Source organism: Candoia aspera, chromosome 5, assembly GCF_035149785.1.
Source record: "Candoia aspera isolate rCanAsp1 chromosome 5, rCanAsp1.hap2, whole genome shotgun sequence".
NCBI lineage: Eukaryota > Metazoa > Chordata > Lepidosauria > Squamata > Boidae > Candoia > Candoia aspera.
The window spans coordinates 61,351,772-61,370,705 of record NC_086157.1 but is presented as its reverse complement, the minus strand read 5'-3'; the positions used below and the strand labels follow the sequence as shown (position 1 = coordinate 61,370,705).

The 18,934-nt window shown below is 36.9% G+C and overlaps 1 protein-coding gene across 3 annotated transcripts; it reads left to right on the top strand.

Annotated features, from left to right (window-relative positions):
* Positions 1-1,765: 1,765 nt before the first annotated feature.
* Positions 1,766-17,432, top strand: CHAF1B (chromatin assembly factor 1 subunit B). Of its 3 annotated transcripts, none has more exons than XM_063305376.1 (14): positions 1,766-1,851; positions 3,856-3,982; positions 4,303-4,435; positions 5,770-5,890; positions 6,103-6,206; positions 7,554-7,650; positions 8,483-8,567; positions 11,132-11,225; positions 12,796-12,865; positions 12,959-13,050; positions 13,690-13,846; positions 15,533-15,937; positions 16,413-16,477; positions 16,697-17,432. In XM_063305376.1, exons 2-14 carry the CDS (start codon positions 3,857-3,859, stop codon positions 16,771-16,773), a joined length of 1,626 nt encoding a protein of 541 aa, XP_063161446.1. In that variant the 5' UTR covers positions 1,766-1,851; position 3,856; the 3' UTR covers positions 16,774-17,432. The 3 variants fall into 3 exon arrangements, with proteins under 3 accessions (XP_063161446.1, XP_063161445.1, XP_063161444.1); XM_063305375.1 differs by lacking the exon at positions 1,766-1,851 and adding an exon at positions 1,969-2,034 and having other exon boundaries at positions 12,799-12,865; XM_063305374.1 differs by lacking the exon at positions 1,766-1,851 and adding an exon at positions 1,969-2,034.
* The last annotated feature ends 1,502 nt before the right edge of the window (positions 17,433-18,934 follow it).

Sequence of the window (18,934 nt, the reverse complement as noted above, 5' to 3'; positions counted from 1 at the left end):
ATCCGTTCCGGAATGCTGCCAGCTGCTCCATTCTCAAGCCTCACTCCCTGCTGTTCCAGGGCACATGACCAGCATAGAGCTGCTACTAGGAATTCCAGGAGTTATACAGGTAGTCCTTGTTTAGTGACTGCTGTTCATTCTAGCAAGATGTTGCTAAGTAACATGGTTGCTATGCAAGCCACATCACAGAGAGATGCTGGGAAGATCACTGGTTGTTGCCATGGCATTCAGATAAAAGTTTTCTCATACAGTGCCCTGTGCCTGACCTTTTTTTGGCCCTCTGCCAGGGTGGAGAGAGTGCTTAAACAAGGGACCTGTCACTGAGCTGCTTTCTCCTCTGCAGCACTTCCCTAAAAAGTGCCATGGTAAAGTTAACAAGCTCAGCTCTGTGATCTTAATTAGTTGATTATAACTCTTCAGAGGCCTGTAGCTGCTGCCTGAAACTGACCAGACTCTAATCAGTTTCACACTGAAGACTTGTCTAAATGCAGGGAAAATGAATTATTACCACCTATTTGTGAATGTGGCTATCTGAGGCAGTTGCTAAATGAGGACTGCTGGTATTCTGTATGCTTCCCTACCTTGTTTGTTCTAATTATGAACAATTAGATCTTAGCTTAGACATAAATAATTAAACATTGTACACAGTACTCAGATACAGATAAAATGTTAATATTTGGTTAGATAGAACAAAGTTTTTTATGAATTGTATTTACTGAAAAAATAACTTGCTGTATAAGCACATGTATAAATTGAGTAGTTATTAATGTGCTGTATTAAATAACAGCACAACTGAAAATAGAAATGTAGAACCACATGTTCCCTTTTGGTATCTAAATCAGTGTTTAAATGTGTAATTGCTTATTTTATAATATAAACATGCTTCCACTTACATGTCCATAGGATGTTCCAGGCTTTCACAAATGTCCAGAGAATGTGGGACAATTGAATAAAACTGCCTGGTTGCCTTTGGTGCCCAAAGTTGGAGCCCTAAGAGTTCAAATGCACAAACTGAGTCAAGTAGAAGAACTTTAAATGTTAATGTTTAAACTTTGTGTTTTAGCCAGGGTACATTGTTCTTAAAACACACTGGCAATACATAATCCATCAAAGCTGTAACCTGCCTGAGCCACAGAGGTGAGTTTGATAGGAATCAGATTATATTTTTGTTTCAAAAAATAAAACACGACCACCGAATCAGGTCTAAAACTTTAACTTCCGGGTAGTATAGCCAATGCGATAGGATACAAGGAAATTTATAGTTTGAATGTGTGACGTGAATGTTTCGTTAAAAATGGGACGGCCAATCCCGCTTTTGGATACCTAGTTTCTTCTCTCTCTTCCTTCGAAGACTACTCAAGACAGCGTGAAATTCTCCGAGAAGCGGATTCCAAGCGCGGACCCGCTACTGAGAAGGCCTTTAGAATACTTCTCTCGCAAAGACTTGTTTGGGCTCTGGTTTAAAGAGTGGCGTCCACTTGGAAAAGCTCTTTCTTGGGGCTGCTGTGCTCCAAGTCATAGACTAACAACACGTAAATTTCAAAATAGCTCGATATCAATTTATAATAAAGCGCACAACTCTGTACAGTATATTTTGCTGCAACAGGCTAACTAGGAAAGCCTTTCAGCCATGGGAAGCTGAATAAAAGTTATCAAGAAAGAAAGCAGATAGACAGAAAAAGCCGGGCGTGTTCCGGACGCTAGGTGGCGCCTTTTCGACCCCATAACCAGGAAAGCCAACGGGCAACCGGTTCTTCCTGCGGGACGATGACTCTAATGCGCAGACGCGAGCGCGGGAACCTGAATTAGTTTTGAGTTGCAACCGGGCTTCTGTGCTGATTCTTCTTGCAGGTATGACGGGGTGGGGGCGCGAAATGGCAGACACGGAAGCAAAACTATGGGACAGGAGTCCGAAGGAATGGATCTCGTGCTAGTGAGGGAGAAGGGGCGGAAAAGCGGCTTGGGCATAGCGGGAGGGAAACACGTATTCGGAAATTGTCACAACGGAATGCGTCCCTGGGTTGTGCTGCGTCGGTAGGTTCGGGGGAAGTTTTCCCTTTTTCTGGACAAAAATGGATGCGCTCTGCTTCCTAGCGAGGGTTAAGATGTGGAGAACCGAAGGTTTATTTTAGGTTAGATAGAATCCCTTCCCGGTAAATAGTGCAAGAAAGTAATTCTCTGGGCAGTCACTGCCCTTCCTTATAGCTTACAAAAAAGCAAGGTAATATGTTGACACACAAATAGCACTTGGCTACAGGATTTAAAGGGAGCGTTGAAATAGAGAAATGAATGAGTTGAGTGAGGAGCTTGCTAATTTAGTTTGGGAAGTAAGAATACGGCATCCTTCACTTTTGCCTTTAATATCATTCCCTGAAGTGAGCAGTCTGGCCTTATTTCCTGGAGTATGGACTGGTTTGATCTTCTTGGAGTCCAAGGCACTCTCAGAATTTTCCTCCAACACCACAGCTCAAAAGCATCTATCTTCCTTCTCTCAGCCTTCCTTATGGTTCCTTCCTTCCAGCTCTCACAGCCATATGTTACTACGGGGAATACCATTGCTTTAACTATGCGGACCTTTGTTGTCAGCATGATGTCTCTGCTCTTAACTATTTTATTGAGATTTGTCATTGCTCTTCTCCCAAGGATTAAATATCTTCTGATTTCCTGACTGCAGTCAGCATCTGCAGTAATCTTTGCACCTAGAAATAAAAAGTCTTTCACTGCCTCTCTGTTTTCTCCCTCTATTTGCCAGTTATCAATCAAGCTGGTTGCCATAATCTTGTTTTTTTTTTTGAGGTTTAGCTGCAAGCCAGCTTTTGCACTTTCTTCTTTCACCTTCATCATAAGGCTCCTCAGTTCCTCTTCGCTTTCAGCCATCAAAGTGGCATCATCTGTATATCTGAGATTGTTAATGTTTCTTCCAGCAATTTTAACTCCAGCCTTGGATTCCTCAAGCCCAGCATGTCGCATGATGTGTTCTGCGTACAAGTTGAATAGGTAGGGTGAGAGTATACAGCCCTGCTGTACTCCTTTCCCAATCTTAAACCAGTCCATTGTTCCGTGGTTTGTTCTTACCATTGCTATTTGGTTGTTATACAGATTCCTCCGGAGGCAGACAAGATGACTTGGTATCCCCATACCACTAAGAACTTGCCACAATTTGTTATGGTCCACACAGTCAAAGGCTTTAGAATAGTCAATAAAACAGAAATAGATGTTTTTCTGAAACTCCCTGGCTTTTTAAATTATCCAGCGGATATTGGCAATTTGGTCCCTGGTTCCTCTGCCTTTTCTAAACCCAGCTTGTACATCTGGCAATTCTCGCTCCATGAACTGCTGAAGTCTCCCTTGCAGGATCTTGAGCATTACCTTACTGGCATGTGAAATGAGTGCCACTGTTCGATAGTTTGAACATTCTTTAGTGTTCCCCTTTTTTGATATGGGGATATAAGTTGATTTTTTCCAATCTGATGGCCATTGTTGTGTTTTCCAAATTTGCTGGCATATAGCATGCATTACCTTGATAGCATCATCTTGCAAGATTTTGAACAGTTCAGCTGGGATGCTGTCATCTCCTGCTGCCTTGTTGTTAGCAATGCTTCTTAAGGCCCATTCAACACTCTTCAGGATGTCTGGCTCTAGCTCACTGACCACACCGTCAAAGCTATCCCCGATATTGTTATCCTTCCTATACAGGTCTTCTGTGTATTCTTGCCACCTTTTCCATTGTTTAGGCTATATTTTTCAGAATGATAGGTCTGCTTTGTGTTTCATACAATGATAGCCACGCATTAGGGAATACTAAGTTTCATCAAAATAATCATGTCTTCAAACCTCTTTATCTGCTTTATACAGAATGAAAGTAATCACTTGTGAAATTGCATGGCACAACAAAGAGCCAGTGTACAGCTTAGATTTCCAGCATGGAACTGATGGTAAAATCAATAGACTGGCCTCAGCTGGAGTAGACACAACTGTTCGTGTGAGTTAAGCATTGATGATATTGCTATATTGTTTACATTTTCTCTTGCAATATGAGAACTGTTATTTCTGGAACTGAATGGTTTTGAATATGTATTTTTAAAAAGGCTTCTTAATGATTTAGAAGTTTGGGCTTTCGATGGCCGTAGAACAACAATTATTTTTGTATGTATATTCAAATTGATCATGAAAATGTTTTATTGTAGCATTCATATATGACATCTACCTTTCAAACCATGTTATCATTGGGATTTCTTTGCAATTTTCAGTGTTTTAGTTAATCTTGTATTTTTGCTGTGGATGTTGTGTTTTTATAACCAGATATGGAAGGTAGAAAAAGGACCAGATGGGAAAGCAATTGTGGAATTCTTGTCCAATTTAGCTCGTCATACCAAAGCTGTGAATGTTGTACGTTTTGCTCCCAGTGGTGAAATTCTAGCATCTGGTGGTGATGGTATGTGTAAAGTTAGCACTGAAGGCTTGATTTTAAATTTCTTAACATTTAGTAAGAAATTAAGTGTGTTTATTGTACCTATTTATACTTATTTATAAAGGAACACCTACAACTCAGGGACGCGGTGGCGCTGCGGGTTAAACCGCTGAGCTGTCGATCGGAAGGTCGGCGGTTCGAAACCGCGCAGCGGGGTGAGCTCCCGTTGTTAATCCCAGCTCCTGCTCACCTAGCAGTTCGAAAACATGCAAATGTGAGTAGATCAATAGGTACCGCTTCGGCGGGAAGGTAACGGCGTTCCAAGTCGTCATGCTGGCCACATGACCCGGAAGTGTCTATGACAACGCCGGCTCCAAGGCTTAGAAACGGAGATGAGCACCGCCCCCTAGAGTCGGATTCGACTGGACTTTACGTCAAGGGAAACCTTTACCTTTACCTTTACAACTCAGTAGCATTTCATGTAGGGCATCTATAGTTATTTTCAATTTGAGAATCTCTTAAAAGACAAAATATATCTTTCATTTAACATTAAGAATAATATAATAAAGTTACCAAGTTATTCAGAGAAATGGATATTACAATAGTACAAGTAATAATGCCTGTACATTAAATAACTGCTAATAATACTAATCTTACTCTTAATTTGTATATAATTTTTCCTGTATTTGATAATTGTTGTATAAGGTACTCAGTTGTGGAAACAATTTTCTACTGCAATCTTCATAGTACCATTGATGTAATGAGAAGATAAGTCATCTGAATGTTACAGTTCTCAAAATTTAAACTAAAGCCCAGAAGTAACCAAAGAAACCCCGATTTTACACACTTTTTAATAGCTATTAAGATTTAAAATAGTTATAGTGATGTAATGTGCTTAGTGATGAGGGATGTATGTTGTTCAGTTCAGTTATATATATTTATACAGAAATAGGTCCCATTAAATGCAGCAGGCTTTACTCCAGATATATTGCAATTCCATCCATGCTTAACTCTAGTTCTCTAGTGGCTACTCTTACAATAAAGAGCCAGTTTGGTGTAGTGGTTAAGGTACCAGGCTAGAAACCAGGAGGCCGTGAGTTCTAGTCTTGCCTTAGTCACAAAGCCAGCTGGGTGGCCTTGGGCCGGTCACTCTCTCTCAGCCCTAGGAAGCAGGCAGTGGCAAACCACTTCTGAAAAACCTGCCAAGAAAACTGCAAGGACTTGTCCAGGCAGTTGCCAGGAGTCAAAATCTGACTCGAAGGAACAACAACAACAAATCTTGTAATACCATGTCATATTAAGATAATTGTTGGAAAATTTAATTGCAAAAGATTTTTCAGTGAAATTAACCTTCACAGATGCTGCAATTTTGTTATGGAAGTTGAATGACAACAAGGAGTTAGAAGCAGTTGCATTTCAGGATGATGACGACGATAACCAGCTGAACAAAGAAAACTGGACAGTAATCAAAACTTTAAGGTAGCTTTCTTAGCTTTTATTGAAATTTTGCTGAATGAAATAGTACCTTGAACCAAAGCTGCTAATATGACAAAATTATAACAATATAAGACTGGTTTACTTGTGTATTTGAACTCTATTTTATGAGTTAGCTGGAATATTTAGCAAAATTATTATACCCTTAATAACTGTCTTCCTCTTTATCAGTTCCATTTTACTGTGCTTCATTTAAGAGGTCACTTAGAAGATGTATATGATATTTGCTGGACTCCTGATGGAAATTATATGGCATCTGCCTCAGTTGACAACACAGCTATATTATGGGATGTCAGTAAAGGTAATTGTTAAAGCTCAAGCTGCATGAAGAAATATGCTATGAAATAATTTATAACAACCATCAATTCACATGCTTTGAATAAATGTGTGTTGAAATCTATATATACTTTTAAATATCATTACAACCTCTTACATCATAGTCCAAAAGGCAAAGTGGTGGGTCAGATACGTACACAATTTCCTTTACATTTAAAGCAGTGGCATGCTAATTGATTTACTCACCTAATGTACCAATAGAAAAGGAAGGATTCTGGTCTGCCTATATTTGTATGTTGAAATGGTTAGAGTGAAAGTTAGGAAGTATCTTTATAATAGCAGTAACAGTTGTCTACAAATTGGAAAATAATGTTATAAAATAAAACTGCATGTCTATTTCATTTCTGTCATACTTATGAGAACAAATCTTGCCTGTTAGGCAGCATAGATCCCTTGACAAGGCACTCTGCAATATGCTGGATCTGCAACATGATCTGCAGTCATAGGGTTTGATGGCTTGGGACAGCTGGTTCACAACCTTCTGAAGGGCTTCCAGGTATATCTTTGCATGCCCTGGAGCCACCTTCACCAGCTATCCCTGGCAGTGGAATATCTGCTGTAAGCATGCACGTTTGCCCAAATAACCCTGGAAAAGCAATGAAGCAGCCACCCCAAGCCTTCAGGTAGTTGTGGCAGTTTTATCTCTTTGCTGTGTGAATCCAGAACAGGGGTTCAATTACAAGCCAAATATTTTGTCAAAATACACAGATCTAATATCCATGCCACATAACATTAACTCAGAATTAGATTTGTAAGTGGACTGCGTGCCAATGGTATAGTGCACCACTCTAGAAAGGAATGTTTCTTGCTAAAAGATTTCAGAACACATTAAAAGGGACATTTGCTCATGGTTTCCTTTCTTTTTTTATTTTATTTTTGAACATTTGTAATTCTTTCTGGATAATATGCTAGAAGCAGCAGGAAATAAATATTAGCGTTAAGAAAATCAGATCTGCAACCAATCAGCGTTTCAAAATTAAATAATTATTAGATTGTTGACTCTCATCTTTAGCACTTACAGAAATGTGCAATTTAATTGCTTGTGATAAAAATGCCACATATTTTACAAATTCTTACACCTTGGCTTAAAACTGATTTACCAAAATACTGCCTTCCTTTATCCTGAAACAGCATGTGTATATTGATTTTTATTGCATAAGTATGTAGTTATTTACTGTGCTTATTTCTCTAATTGTTGGTTTCTAAAATCGAAAGAAAAATTATCGGGTTGGAAACATGGACATGAAACTGCTATAGATATAATTATTTGTTTCACTATTTTGAAAATTAATTAACTTAGTATTGTTTCTAGGGCAAAAGGTTTCTATTTTTAATGAACACAAAAGTTATGTGCAAGGAGTTACATGGGACCCTGTAGGACAGTATATTGCAACTCTTAGTTGTGATAGGTAAGTTTTTACTGCTTGGAGTATGAGATTGTTGTTTTTACTGTTTTTTGTATTGTTTAAAAATGTTTACAACATTTAGGCAATATTCCTAATAGTTCATAATAAGGTAGACTAATGGCCACAGGAATTTTTGTTTTATACCACTGCCACATACCACTAAAGTTAGGTTCTTTTCTGATATTTTTAAAAAAAGTTTTACATGGAGGCATACTGTGATGAGCTGTGGGTCAGAAGGATGTAAAGCTTTTCTGACACCTCTCCCCCCACATCAGTGTTTTATGTTTACCAGATCCATAAATGCTCTCCAAATGCTTTATAGTGAGAAATTATTTCCCCGTGATAGAAATAACTATCAGATATAATAGAGTAATCTTACGCATCAATTCCCTTTAAATATTATTGTACGATTATCTTGTTCTCAAACAAAAATTGCTTTGAATAATTTCATTCAGACCAGTGGTAGAGTGGTATTGTAGCTATTAGGGTTGCACAGTGCTTTAGTTTTGATTTAGCAGAGATACTTCAAGATGCACAGGAACTATCTCCAACTCATTAAAACAACTTTGTCTTTTTTCAGGATTATGCAATTGCTGGAGGCAAGCTTCCATCACAGCCATGTGAGCCTAGAAACATGACCCTGTTTTAATGAGTCATAGACTAGTGCTATGTTTATGCTTCTGCACATCCTTCCAAATCAAATCCAAATCAATGTACAACCCTAACTGTAAAAAATTGAAATTGTTAGAACCATTTTTTCTAGAAAAGTTTTAGAACACATAACCTTGCAATTTGTTAGTTCAATGTTTGTAATTAAGACTTTCCTTTTATATAGGATACTGAGAGTGTATAACACACAGACCAAGAGAGTGGCATTCAATGTTACTAAAATGCTATCAGGAGGAGGATCCGAAGGAGAGGTCAGAATTACTTAAAATTCTTTCTAGCTATAGTTCTGAAGTGTTTATCAATGTACTCATAGTCTTTATCACTGAAAATATATACTTGCAGAAAGTTTTCATCATTGCTTATAATCTAACAGGTTCTGCCCTTCATTTTTGGCCTTACAGTCCCCAAAGAAAGCAGAAGTGGGGAGACCAAGAAGGAACTAGATTTTTCAAAGACTAGGTCTACTCTGTCTTCTGTGCTACATTGTTGCCCTCGTTCAGATAGTAGTGCAGCTTTCTGAAAAAAGCCTCTAGTTCTAACCCATTCCAACTGGGCAAGGACATGGTGAGAGAACACCAAGCTATTTTGAATGAATTCAGGTTACTGGGGCCAGATGGATTACATCTCAGGATGCTAAAGGAACTGGTGAATGTGACCTCAGGACTACTAAATGTAATCTTTGAGAACTCTTGGAGTGCAGGGGAATTGTCAGAAGATTGGAAATGAGCTGATGTTGTTGTAATCTTTTTAAAAGGCAAAAAAAAAATAGACTTAGAAAACTGCAGACCAATCAGCTTGACATTAATACCTGGGAAAATATTAGAAAAACATAATCAAGTTGTGGCTTTGTAAATGCTTAGAAAGGATCAAGATCATTATTAGAAGCCAGCATGGGTTTGTTAAAAATAGATTGTGCCAGACTAATCTTACTGCTTTTTTTGACAAAATGACTAGATTAGCAGACCTAGGGAATGCTGTGAACTATACTTCAAATGCACGCTGCGTTTGATAAAGTTGGCCGTAGCTTCCTTCTTAATAAAATGGAACAGTGTGGGATGGATGGTCCCATTGCCAGATGGATTCAGAGTTGATTGAACAACTTTTCTCATCATGTGTCCTTAATGGATCTTAGTTTATATGGAAAGAGTCAGGCAATAGGGTACCTCAGAGTTCTGTCCTGGGCCCGGTGCACAACATTTTTATAAATAACTTAGAGAAGGGGACAGAAGGGATGTTCAGCAGATTTGCAGATGTCATACAGCTGATGGTGATTGGTAACACCTCAGAAAACAGGCTCGAAGTTCAAAAGGATTTTGAGAGACTTGAACATTTTGCCTTTTTCAACAAAAATGCAATGTGGTAGTGAGAAATATAGGGTTCTGCACTTAGGCAGGAAAAATCAGATGCACAGCTACAAGGCAGGTAGCACCTGGCTCAGTGGTAGTGCTTGTAAGAAGGATCTGTATATCCTGGCAGACCCATGGGTGAAGGACCATAACCAATGGTTGGAAGCTGTACAGAGAGGCATCCAAACTCAATAAGGAGTAATTTCTTGATTGCAAGAGCTATTAAGCAGTGGAACAGCCTGCCTTCTGTTGTTATGGGGACTCGATCACTGGAGGTTTTCAAACAAATGTTCGACAGCCATTTATCTGGGATGGTTGAGACTTCCTACCCTGGGCAGATATTGAGCTAGAGCACTCTAAAGTTCCTTCCAGTCCTATGATGCTCTGAACTCTTAGAGACGATGTCTGTCATTATCACACTTATAGCTAGATATGGGATCAGCATATATAATGAGTAAGGTATCAGAAGTACATGATGGACCATATTCGATTCAAAATTGTTTCACACAATTTTCTTAGAAGCTAATAATAGGTGTAGCAAACATACTAAAAATCCCTCTTGTACCATCGCTTCACAACTGGGTTCCCTAGCATGACTCTTGCAGATGCCTTTGGGCCTTCAGATACCTTTCGTTGGAACCTACCAAGTTTCCACATCTATTTACATCTTTAAAGATTATTTTAATTAAAAGAAGCTGGTATGCTATAAAACTACACCAGAATTATCTTTATTTCCAAGAGTACCTTTAGTCACCATATGAGCTAATAAGCTTTCTCAAAAAATAAAACTGAGCAGCTCTAGTCCAATACTTTGTTCGAAAGTGTGCCTATCTTCCCATAAAAATAAACAAAAAATGGGAGAGGGGGGTAGTCAGGGGTGTAAGAGCAGAAGTAAGCATTCTAGTATATTGGTGCTTTTAATTTTGTGAATAGCAAGACCTCCCTGCAGCCATCTTGTGAGAGTGCCCAAACACATTCTTAAAATTCTAAATGTGACAGTCCCAGAATTGGTAAACAGGATTTGCTTCATTTTGAAATATTTTAATACACAAAATTATCCATAGAGCTAAATCAACTTAAAAAATACCAAAAACAGGAAGTTCAAGCATTGAGTAAGTTCTAAATCAGATTTTTATAGTTGTTGCTTATTTTATTTCTATCCTGTTTTCTCATCTGACAAGGTACCTGTATAGATTCAGTAGGCATAACTCAAAGATGCATAGATGCACGTATAAAAGGATAATTTCTTAAAGATTAAGACATTATTTTTGTAACCAACCCTCCAGATACTACTGGATTGCAAGCCCCTTTGGTAGAATTGGAATTTAGTAACAGATTGTGATCACAGGTTGCCTTCCCTCTATAAACTAGGCTATGGTTTTCTGAATAAAGGGATCCAAAATCACTGTGTTCATTCGTGCAGTAATTGGTAATAAGTAAAACTTCTTTATCATTGTCAAAAATTTTAGGTGAAAAGCTATCGAATGTTTCACGATGACAGCATGAAATCCTTTTTCCGGAGACTGACTTTTACTCCTGATGGTTCTCTACTTCTTGTTCCTGGTAGGCAGTTTTACTTTAGTTATCTTGCATAGCCCAGCAGAGGAGAAGGGTCTCTGAGCATTTTGGAAAAAAACTGTCCATACATGTTAGTATGTACTGTGAGACATATTGGGGTTTACTGTTATTTCGATTGCTCTAGATCAGGGAACAACTTCTGTTGTCAAGGGCTGCATTCCAAATTTATTTATTTGTTTGTTTGTTTGTTTTTCAAATTTCTATCACTGCCCATCTCTCCCAAAAAGGGGACTCTGGGCGGTTTACAGTAAAATCACAACTGTTGCAAATATTTTGGAGGGATTGGATTTTGCTCTAATTCCTCAACTCCCAAATATGCAAAAAAAAAAAGTATTTACATTCCTCTTGAGGAGTTCTAAAGTGCAAAGGAGTACTAATGCATTGGGCTGAGAAGACCAGGTTCACTGGTTGACTTGGCAATAAATCCTGACAATAAATCTAACTCACGGAGTGGCTGTTATGGAAATTAAACTAGGGAAAAGCTCCATATGTGTTGCCTAAACTTTTTCAAAAAATTACTCTCCGACTTAAGTTCCTTAAGTCACCATTAAGTATTTGCTGGACTGGAAATGTCATCCCATTTATATCAAGTTGTCCTTCCCAACTAAATCAAGTTGCGTTTTTTCCTTTGTTTTAATGAAAAGCAGAATATTTTGGTCTTTGAAAGAAGAAAGTCATCTCTATTTAAAACATTATCCAGATTCTCTCCCTCCTAATGTTGAAAACATTTGAAAAGGAGAAAAAATCCTGAAAAGAAAGTGTTATTTTAGAATAATGAATGCAGTAAAGCAAGATATTGCTATTATTTATTCGTAAAGACTTATCCACAGCATTGGATTACTACAGTTCCTGTACAAAAGAACTAATAGGGAAATGTAGAGAAATATTTGCATTCCTGTAGAGCTTCAGTTTTCAGAATTGGAAATCTGTCAGAAGAATGAATGAAATCTCAGTCACAGAAGATGTTAAGCAATCTAAAATTCAGAATATATGACTGAATACATAGCATGTAAAGGCTACAGTTTAATGCAAAATACCTTGCATTCATGTTTTCCTCACCTCTTCCTCTTGAATTCTTGTTGTGCCTGGAATCAGGAATATGACTGTTTTCCTTTGTATCTTTTAAAAACAGCATATTCTATTGCTATCATCTCCTAGGTTAGGGGATATGAATTTTTTGTAGTAACGAATTATGAATGAATTGCTTTCATAATGAAGAGGTATTTTCTCAATAATGTGCCTCTAATGAAGCTCTTTTAACCTGTCCCTTAGAAGAAGACGCATGGTCAAAGATGGGCATTTCCAACTGTTGTCATGTGTCACAAACCACTTTAAATATAACGTCAATATATGCAAGTATGTTAGTGAGTCCATATTAGAAATTAGGCTCTTTTCAATTATACAGCAGGGCAAAACTTTAGTATGGGCCATGTACATTTGTCGCAAATGTAAACATACAAATTGTTTAAATTGGCAATGTTAAGTATACTTGGTATTATCCGACATCATCTGTAATTGTAAAACTGACATTTTGGCACTGTTTTCATATTCTCAGCAGGCTGTGTGGAATCAGGCGAAAATGTAATGAACACTACTTATGTCTTCTCCAGAAAAAATCTGAAAAGGTTAGAGTCTGAATTAACTCCATATTTATTTAAACGTTAAATGTGTTATGCAATTCCTCTTTTTATTTTTAAAAACCTGCTGTTACTTTTTAGACCTATTGCTCATCTACCTTGTCCTGGGAAGGCAACCTTAGCAGTTCGTTGCTGCCCAGTCTACTTTGAACTAAGATCAGCACGTAACAAAGGTATTTTGAATCTGTTACACAAAACTTTGTATTTCAGGTATATTAAAAAATAAATTAAGTATAATTAAATTAATGATTATTCTGTTCTACATCTTCATCTTGTATAATGCAAAACCACAAATCTTATTTGTCATCTCCAGCTCTCTGCTATATACTGTTACTGGTTTTAATGCTGTTTCATTACCAACCCCTGAAATCTTCATTAGTTTACCTTAAAAGAATATTTAAAGTTAAAATGTTACAAGTAGTTATTGTAACCAATAAAAACAGGTAAAACAAATACATTATGATGGTTAAACAATATGCTACAAAGTTATATTGTGCTATGACTTATTCTGTACCTTTAGTGGGAAATCATTGCATTTATTTTTTAATACATATGGGAAAAGTTGTTAGAATTTAATATTCTTTCAGTTTTTCAGGGCCAGTAAATTATTTTCCATTTCTGATAGTAATATTCAGAGAAAGTTTTCAAATACTACACTGAATAGGAGGTTAAACCTGAGTGCTCCCTACTCAATGATCTTTAATCCAATTCTATATTTAATCGTATTTTTAAATATAAGAGAGAATCCTGCAATAAATTACAATTAGTCAATAATGTATGATTTTTATAACAAATATTCTTGATTATTTTAGAAGAAACTTCCCAGAAGATTGGTCTAACAAATCTGCCTTATCGGTTGGTTTTTGCTGTTGCTTCAGAAGATTCTGTGCTCTTCTATGACACACAGCAAACCTTTCCTTTTGGTTATGTATCTAACATACATTATCATACTCTGAGTGACATTTCATGGTAGGTAATTTCTGTATTTGATATCTTGTAGCAATAGCCTGGACTTTCTTCAATTACTAATCAAACACATAGGAAAAATCTATGTCTTAGTTTGCACACTCAGTCCTGTTGAGTATCTTACTACTTTTCTTCCAAGTTCTTCCAAACGAACAAGAAAAATGTTGTCTAATTTCACAGTCTGATAAAGTACTGCTGAATATTGCCAAGGGTGCATGTATATGTAAGAGAGACAAACATAAGAAAAGTTAATTTATTACTTTTATAAATAGGTTGTTCTTGGACAGATTAAACAATGCTAGTATGACTTCAGGATGGCTTTGGCTTTAAATATCATATTTAACTGAAAAAAGATAACCTTAACTTGGGATCCCCAGATTCCCCACCATGTCAGATTAGCACTGCCAATTCCAGCTGAAACAAATCCTGACAGTTTCCTTCTCCACCCCAAGAAATGTTGATGTGACACACTCATACAGTATATATGTGTTTTTATGTATGTTTATATACATACTTTCCAGAAGTGACATTTTGGAAACAGACAGAACAGGTACAAAAAAATATTGAATTAATAACTGTTCAGGTTAGCTGCCTGTTAAATATATCCTATTTATAAACTGACCCGTATATGCAGATACATTCTATTTGCATCAAACCACTCACACATGCAGAAACACAGAAGCACTGGAACATCCATACATTTTTCTTCCGTCTTTCCAGCAGAAACAACAGAAAAGAAGAAAATTGAGGCATGATGAGAGGCTGCATGGGGTAAAGGGAAAAGAAAATTGGAAGTTGAGATGAAAGCAAGATGTTAACTGGATGGGAAAAAAGATGACAGAATCCTGGTTTAGGCATTACACAAAGGATTAAAATTCATTAGGCAAGCAGCCCCTCATTGCTAATCTTCAGGCTAATCTTCAAGGCCTCCAGGCTTTTCAGCAGTAAACTCTGAAGTTACTTGCAATTCTTGCTCATGCTTTGATCTTCAACAATGTCTGTTTTTATCAATCAGTGTAATACGACACCTTTCAGATAATTATGGGGGGGGGACTAATTTCCTATCAGATAAATATGATAATATGATCTTTCTGTTTTTAACCATTTTTGACAGTTTTAGTAAAACTTTGGAATTATTTTGAAAAGGTATCACCTGCCTTCAACAATAGGAAATCGTTTGTTTTATAAATAGATCTAATACATTAGACTGGTTTATGAGTGTGGGAATTTTCCTTTGACTCTTCATAGCAGTGTATTTTATGGCCTGTGTGTCAAACATTATAACTATTTCAACACAAATTAAAAAAAAAACCAGAATACACATAAATAAAAACAAAAGAAAAAAGAAACAGAACTATTTAATATGAAACTTCAGAGTATCAGAAACTGCTATGGCAAACATCAAATAGACCCAGGGTCATATCAGTTCCACTATAATGTTGGCTGTTTTAGTTTATTTTAAAAAACTGCCATCAGAATTCCATCAGAAATATATGCTCAAGTGACAGCATATATTTTAATTTTGAAGTTAACTATAATCCACTTTTGCTTTCATTCTGAATGGATCACTTGGCTGCAAATATCAACTAGATTCAATTAATTTTTTGAAGTTTTATGTGCATAACTTTATTACTTGAAAGTAATCAGGACTGAGTTTTTTTCCACTTATTTCCCACAAATAAATGCCAGGTCTAGTGATGGATCCTTTCTTGCTATTTCTTCTACCGATGGATATTGTTCTTTTGTGACATTTGAAGAAGGTGAACTTGGAATCCCATTGAAAGAGAAGCCAGTCGTTAATATCAGAACACCTAACACAGCAGAAAAGAAAATTAAAAGAGCTCAGACACCAAGTGTTGTCTCTCCAGTTTCAAAACCAGTGGATGGCAGTCTAAATAAGTCTGGAGATCCATCAGCTACATGCACTCCAATCAATAGTAAAGACTTGTTCTCCACACCTGTAGTGGTTAAAAACATCCCCATGTCATCTTCCGAAGACAAAAAAATTGTGCAGCCATCAGGCCATACATCTAAAGTAAACCAATCCAGGAGGATTACACTGAATACTCTACAAGCATGGAGTAAATCACCAAGGTAAGCTTAATGTTACAGTCTGGAACCAAGAAATAAACAGGCAGGTATGATAGCTCTGAGGTGGCCTTCCAGAATATGAAATGTTTTGGCAAACAGATGCTGGGGTTAAGAGATAAAGGCATTCCCCTGGAAGGTAGATTGTGATAGCAGTAACCACCAAACTGCTTCCCCCAAGACAGGAAGGCAGGGCCAGGATGTATAGTCACAGAAGACCTCTGGGAGAGGAAATTTGATATCTGCAATGTTGCAATTTACAGGCTCCACCCTGCCACTGCCCTAAGGGAGCCTTTGCATACAGTAGAATGGGTCAAAGAACTAAGTCTTAAGAGGGGAATCAAGAGTCAGAAGAAGCAAGGAGAAAGGGGAAGGATAGTTGGAGGAGAGATGGCATCACTAAGGAAAGTAGGGAGGAGGAAAATTAGACATATTTGCGTGTCTTCTACTGTGCCATGTTTTTGTTCTTGTCCTTCCTTAGGAGAGTTGCATTGATTCCTCTAAAGGCAGATACTCCAGATTCTTCCAGAAATACAACTCAGCATGGTAAAATATCTTATTGTTGATAGTAATTGTTTGACAATACCTTCTTAATAAACTAAGTAAATTGATTTTATCTACATTGGTCATATTTTGATGCTACTCATTTGTTATTTTTGGTTGAGCAGCCCATGCAGGGATAACATAATAAGGAGTATAGATATTCATCAATCCAGGTTTTTTAAATAGTCACTAAAACATATGTTGAATTCTTCAATATTTCAGAGAGATCATCACCATCTGAAGACCTGTTGCAAAACCCACCATCACCTAAGCGACTAAGAATGGATGAAATTCCGTAATTTCGCTTACCTGAAAATGAAAACAAAATAAATATCCATTGAAGTGCTTTATTACAATGGGGGCCTTTCCTACAACACAATTGCCATACCATGTGAAAGAGATGTACCCAGAATGGCATTTGCATAAAACTGCTTTGTGGTGAGGAAGAAGACGCATCACTATTTTTCAGACATTCTAAGCAAAGTGTTGGCTATGTGATAGACCATTAAGAGTTTGCAGATTATATGAGAAAGACATAAGTGTCCTCTTTTCTTGATTCTGTATCTGGTAGAGAAAACATTGCTTTTCAATTTGCATTTACTTTATAAAGTAACTAATTGGCACAGTGTAACATTTGTAAACTAATAAATTCTTTCTGTCTTTCAAATCTGTAAGATGGGCAGTTGGTTACTTAATTGTCCTGCATTAATTAAATGGAAATATCAGTAAATCTGAAAGTTTTACTTACACACCAAGCAAAAAAGTACCAGAGATTAGAAGTTGGATTTAAGTTTAAAAGCTTACACTGCTTAAATTTTCTACATTAACTGTAGCCAAGCTCATTAAAGAGAAGTCTTCAGATTTCTATGTGATATAAACTTGTTTATGTGTGCACTTCATTTTCTTTTTTTTTCAAAGGGGTAGATTGTTTGAAAAAGTAATGGATTTGTAATTTTAAAGATTATTATGTTGTAAGAAAACTATTACAACTATTGGTATCGTTATGCAGAACAGGATGTTTAAAATTGACATTCGCTTTTCTATTCTCTGGTGCTCATTTTAGTCATTTGCTTTTTTAAAAAATGGTATCTCAGATTTAATTCAAAACAAAGCAAGATGCTGTGAGGAATCATGGGAAAGAAAACAGTCAACTTGCATTGAAAAATTAATAGAAATTTATAATATATTATTCAAATAGATTGTGTTGCTGTCCAAAGTCATATTTAAATGTTAATACTAATTCATTAGGAAGAACTTGGATTATTTTGCACCCAGTTCCTGAAGTGCTGAACTATATTGTGACATAAAAAAGCAGAGTTGTACTAGTTTGGATCCAAGCCTGCAGTTCCATGCATATTTATGTAAAAATAAGTTGCATGATGCTCCAGGCCTTTGGCTTCTGTGTAATTGTTCATAGAATGCAGCTACATTCTGCTTCAGACAAACACCGAGAGTCATGCAAGCTGAATGCAATCAACTCTGTGTGACCACTACATTAGTGCAAGCTTTTTATTCTATCATTCATAACTGCTTTTCCTTGTTTGTGCAAACTCCAAAAGGATGAAAGAAAAAAATGCAGATCCATGCATGCACAAGCCATTAACAGTAGTGACTACATGGATTCAGTTTGGAGAAGCATCCACTGTATTTGACTTGTAATACTGAAGCATCAATTTTCACATGCAAGTTTACTTTTATGAAGTAAATTGGGAATATAGGATGTACGTACAAATTATTTGGAGTAAGAACATGAGTATAAATTAAGATGTATATATCAGTGTGCAACTCTGGAACGTTATAAATACCTCAAACATAGAAAAATGTATGTATCTGAACTCCCCTCTCCTTAAGTTTTTTTTTTGTTTAACTATAATAGTATTTATAATAGAAAAAGTATAGTGACATTAATTGTCGCAAGTTCTTAGTGGTATGGGGATACCAAGTCATCTTGTATGCCTCCTGAAGAATCTGTATAACGACCAAATAGCAACAGTAAGAACAGACCACGGAACAACGGACTGGTTTAAGATTGGGAAAGGAGTACGGCAGGGCTGTATCCTCTCACCCTACCTATTCAACTTGTACGCAGAACACATCATGCGACATGCTGGGCTTGAATCCAAGGCTGGAGTTAAAATTGCTGGAAGAAACATTAACAATCTCAGATGTGCAGATGATACCACTTTGATGGCTGAAAGCGAAGAGGAACTGAGGAGCCTTATGATGAAGGTGAAAGAAGAGAGTGCAAAAGCTGGCTTGCAGCTAAACCTCAAAAAAACCAAGATTATGGCAACCAGCTTGATTGATAACTGGCAAATAGAGGGAGAAAATGTAGAAGCAGTGAAAGACTTTGTATTTCTAGGTGCGAAGATTACTGCAGTTGCTGACTGCAGTCAGGAAATCAGAAGACGCTTAATCCTTGGGAGAAGAGCAATGACAAATCTCGATCAAATAGTTAAG

Coding starts and splice junctions, on each gene's coding strand:
- CHAF1B (XM_063305374.1), top strand. CDS start 2,009: ATGCGTCCCTGGGTTGTGCTGCGTCG. Junction 4,436..5,769: donor TCTAGCATCTGGTGGTGATG/GTATGTGTAAAG, acceptor TAACCTTCACAG/ATGCTGCAATTTTGTTATGG. Junction 12,866..12,958: donor TCCAGAAAAAATCTGAAAAG/GTTAGAGTCTGA, acceptor GTTACTTTTTAG/ACCTATTGCTCATCTACCTT.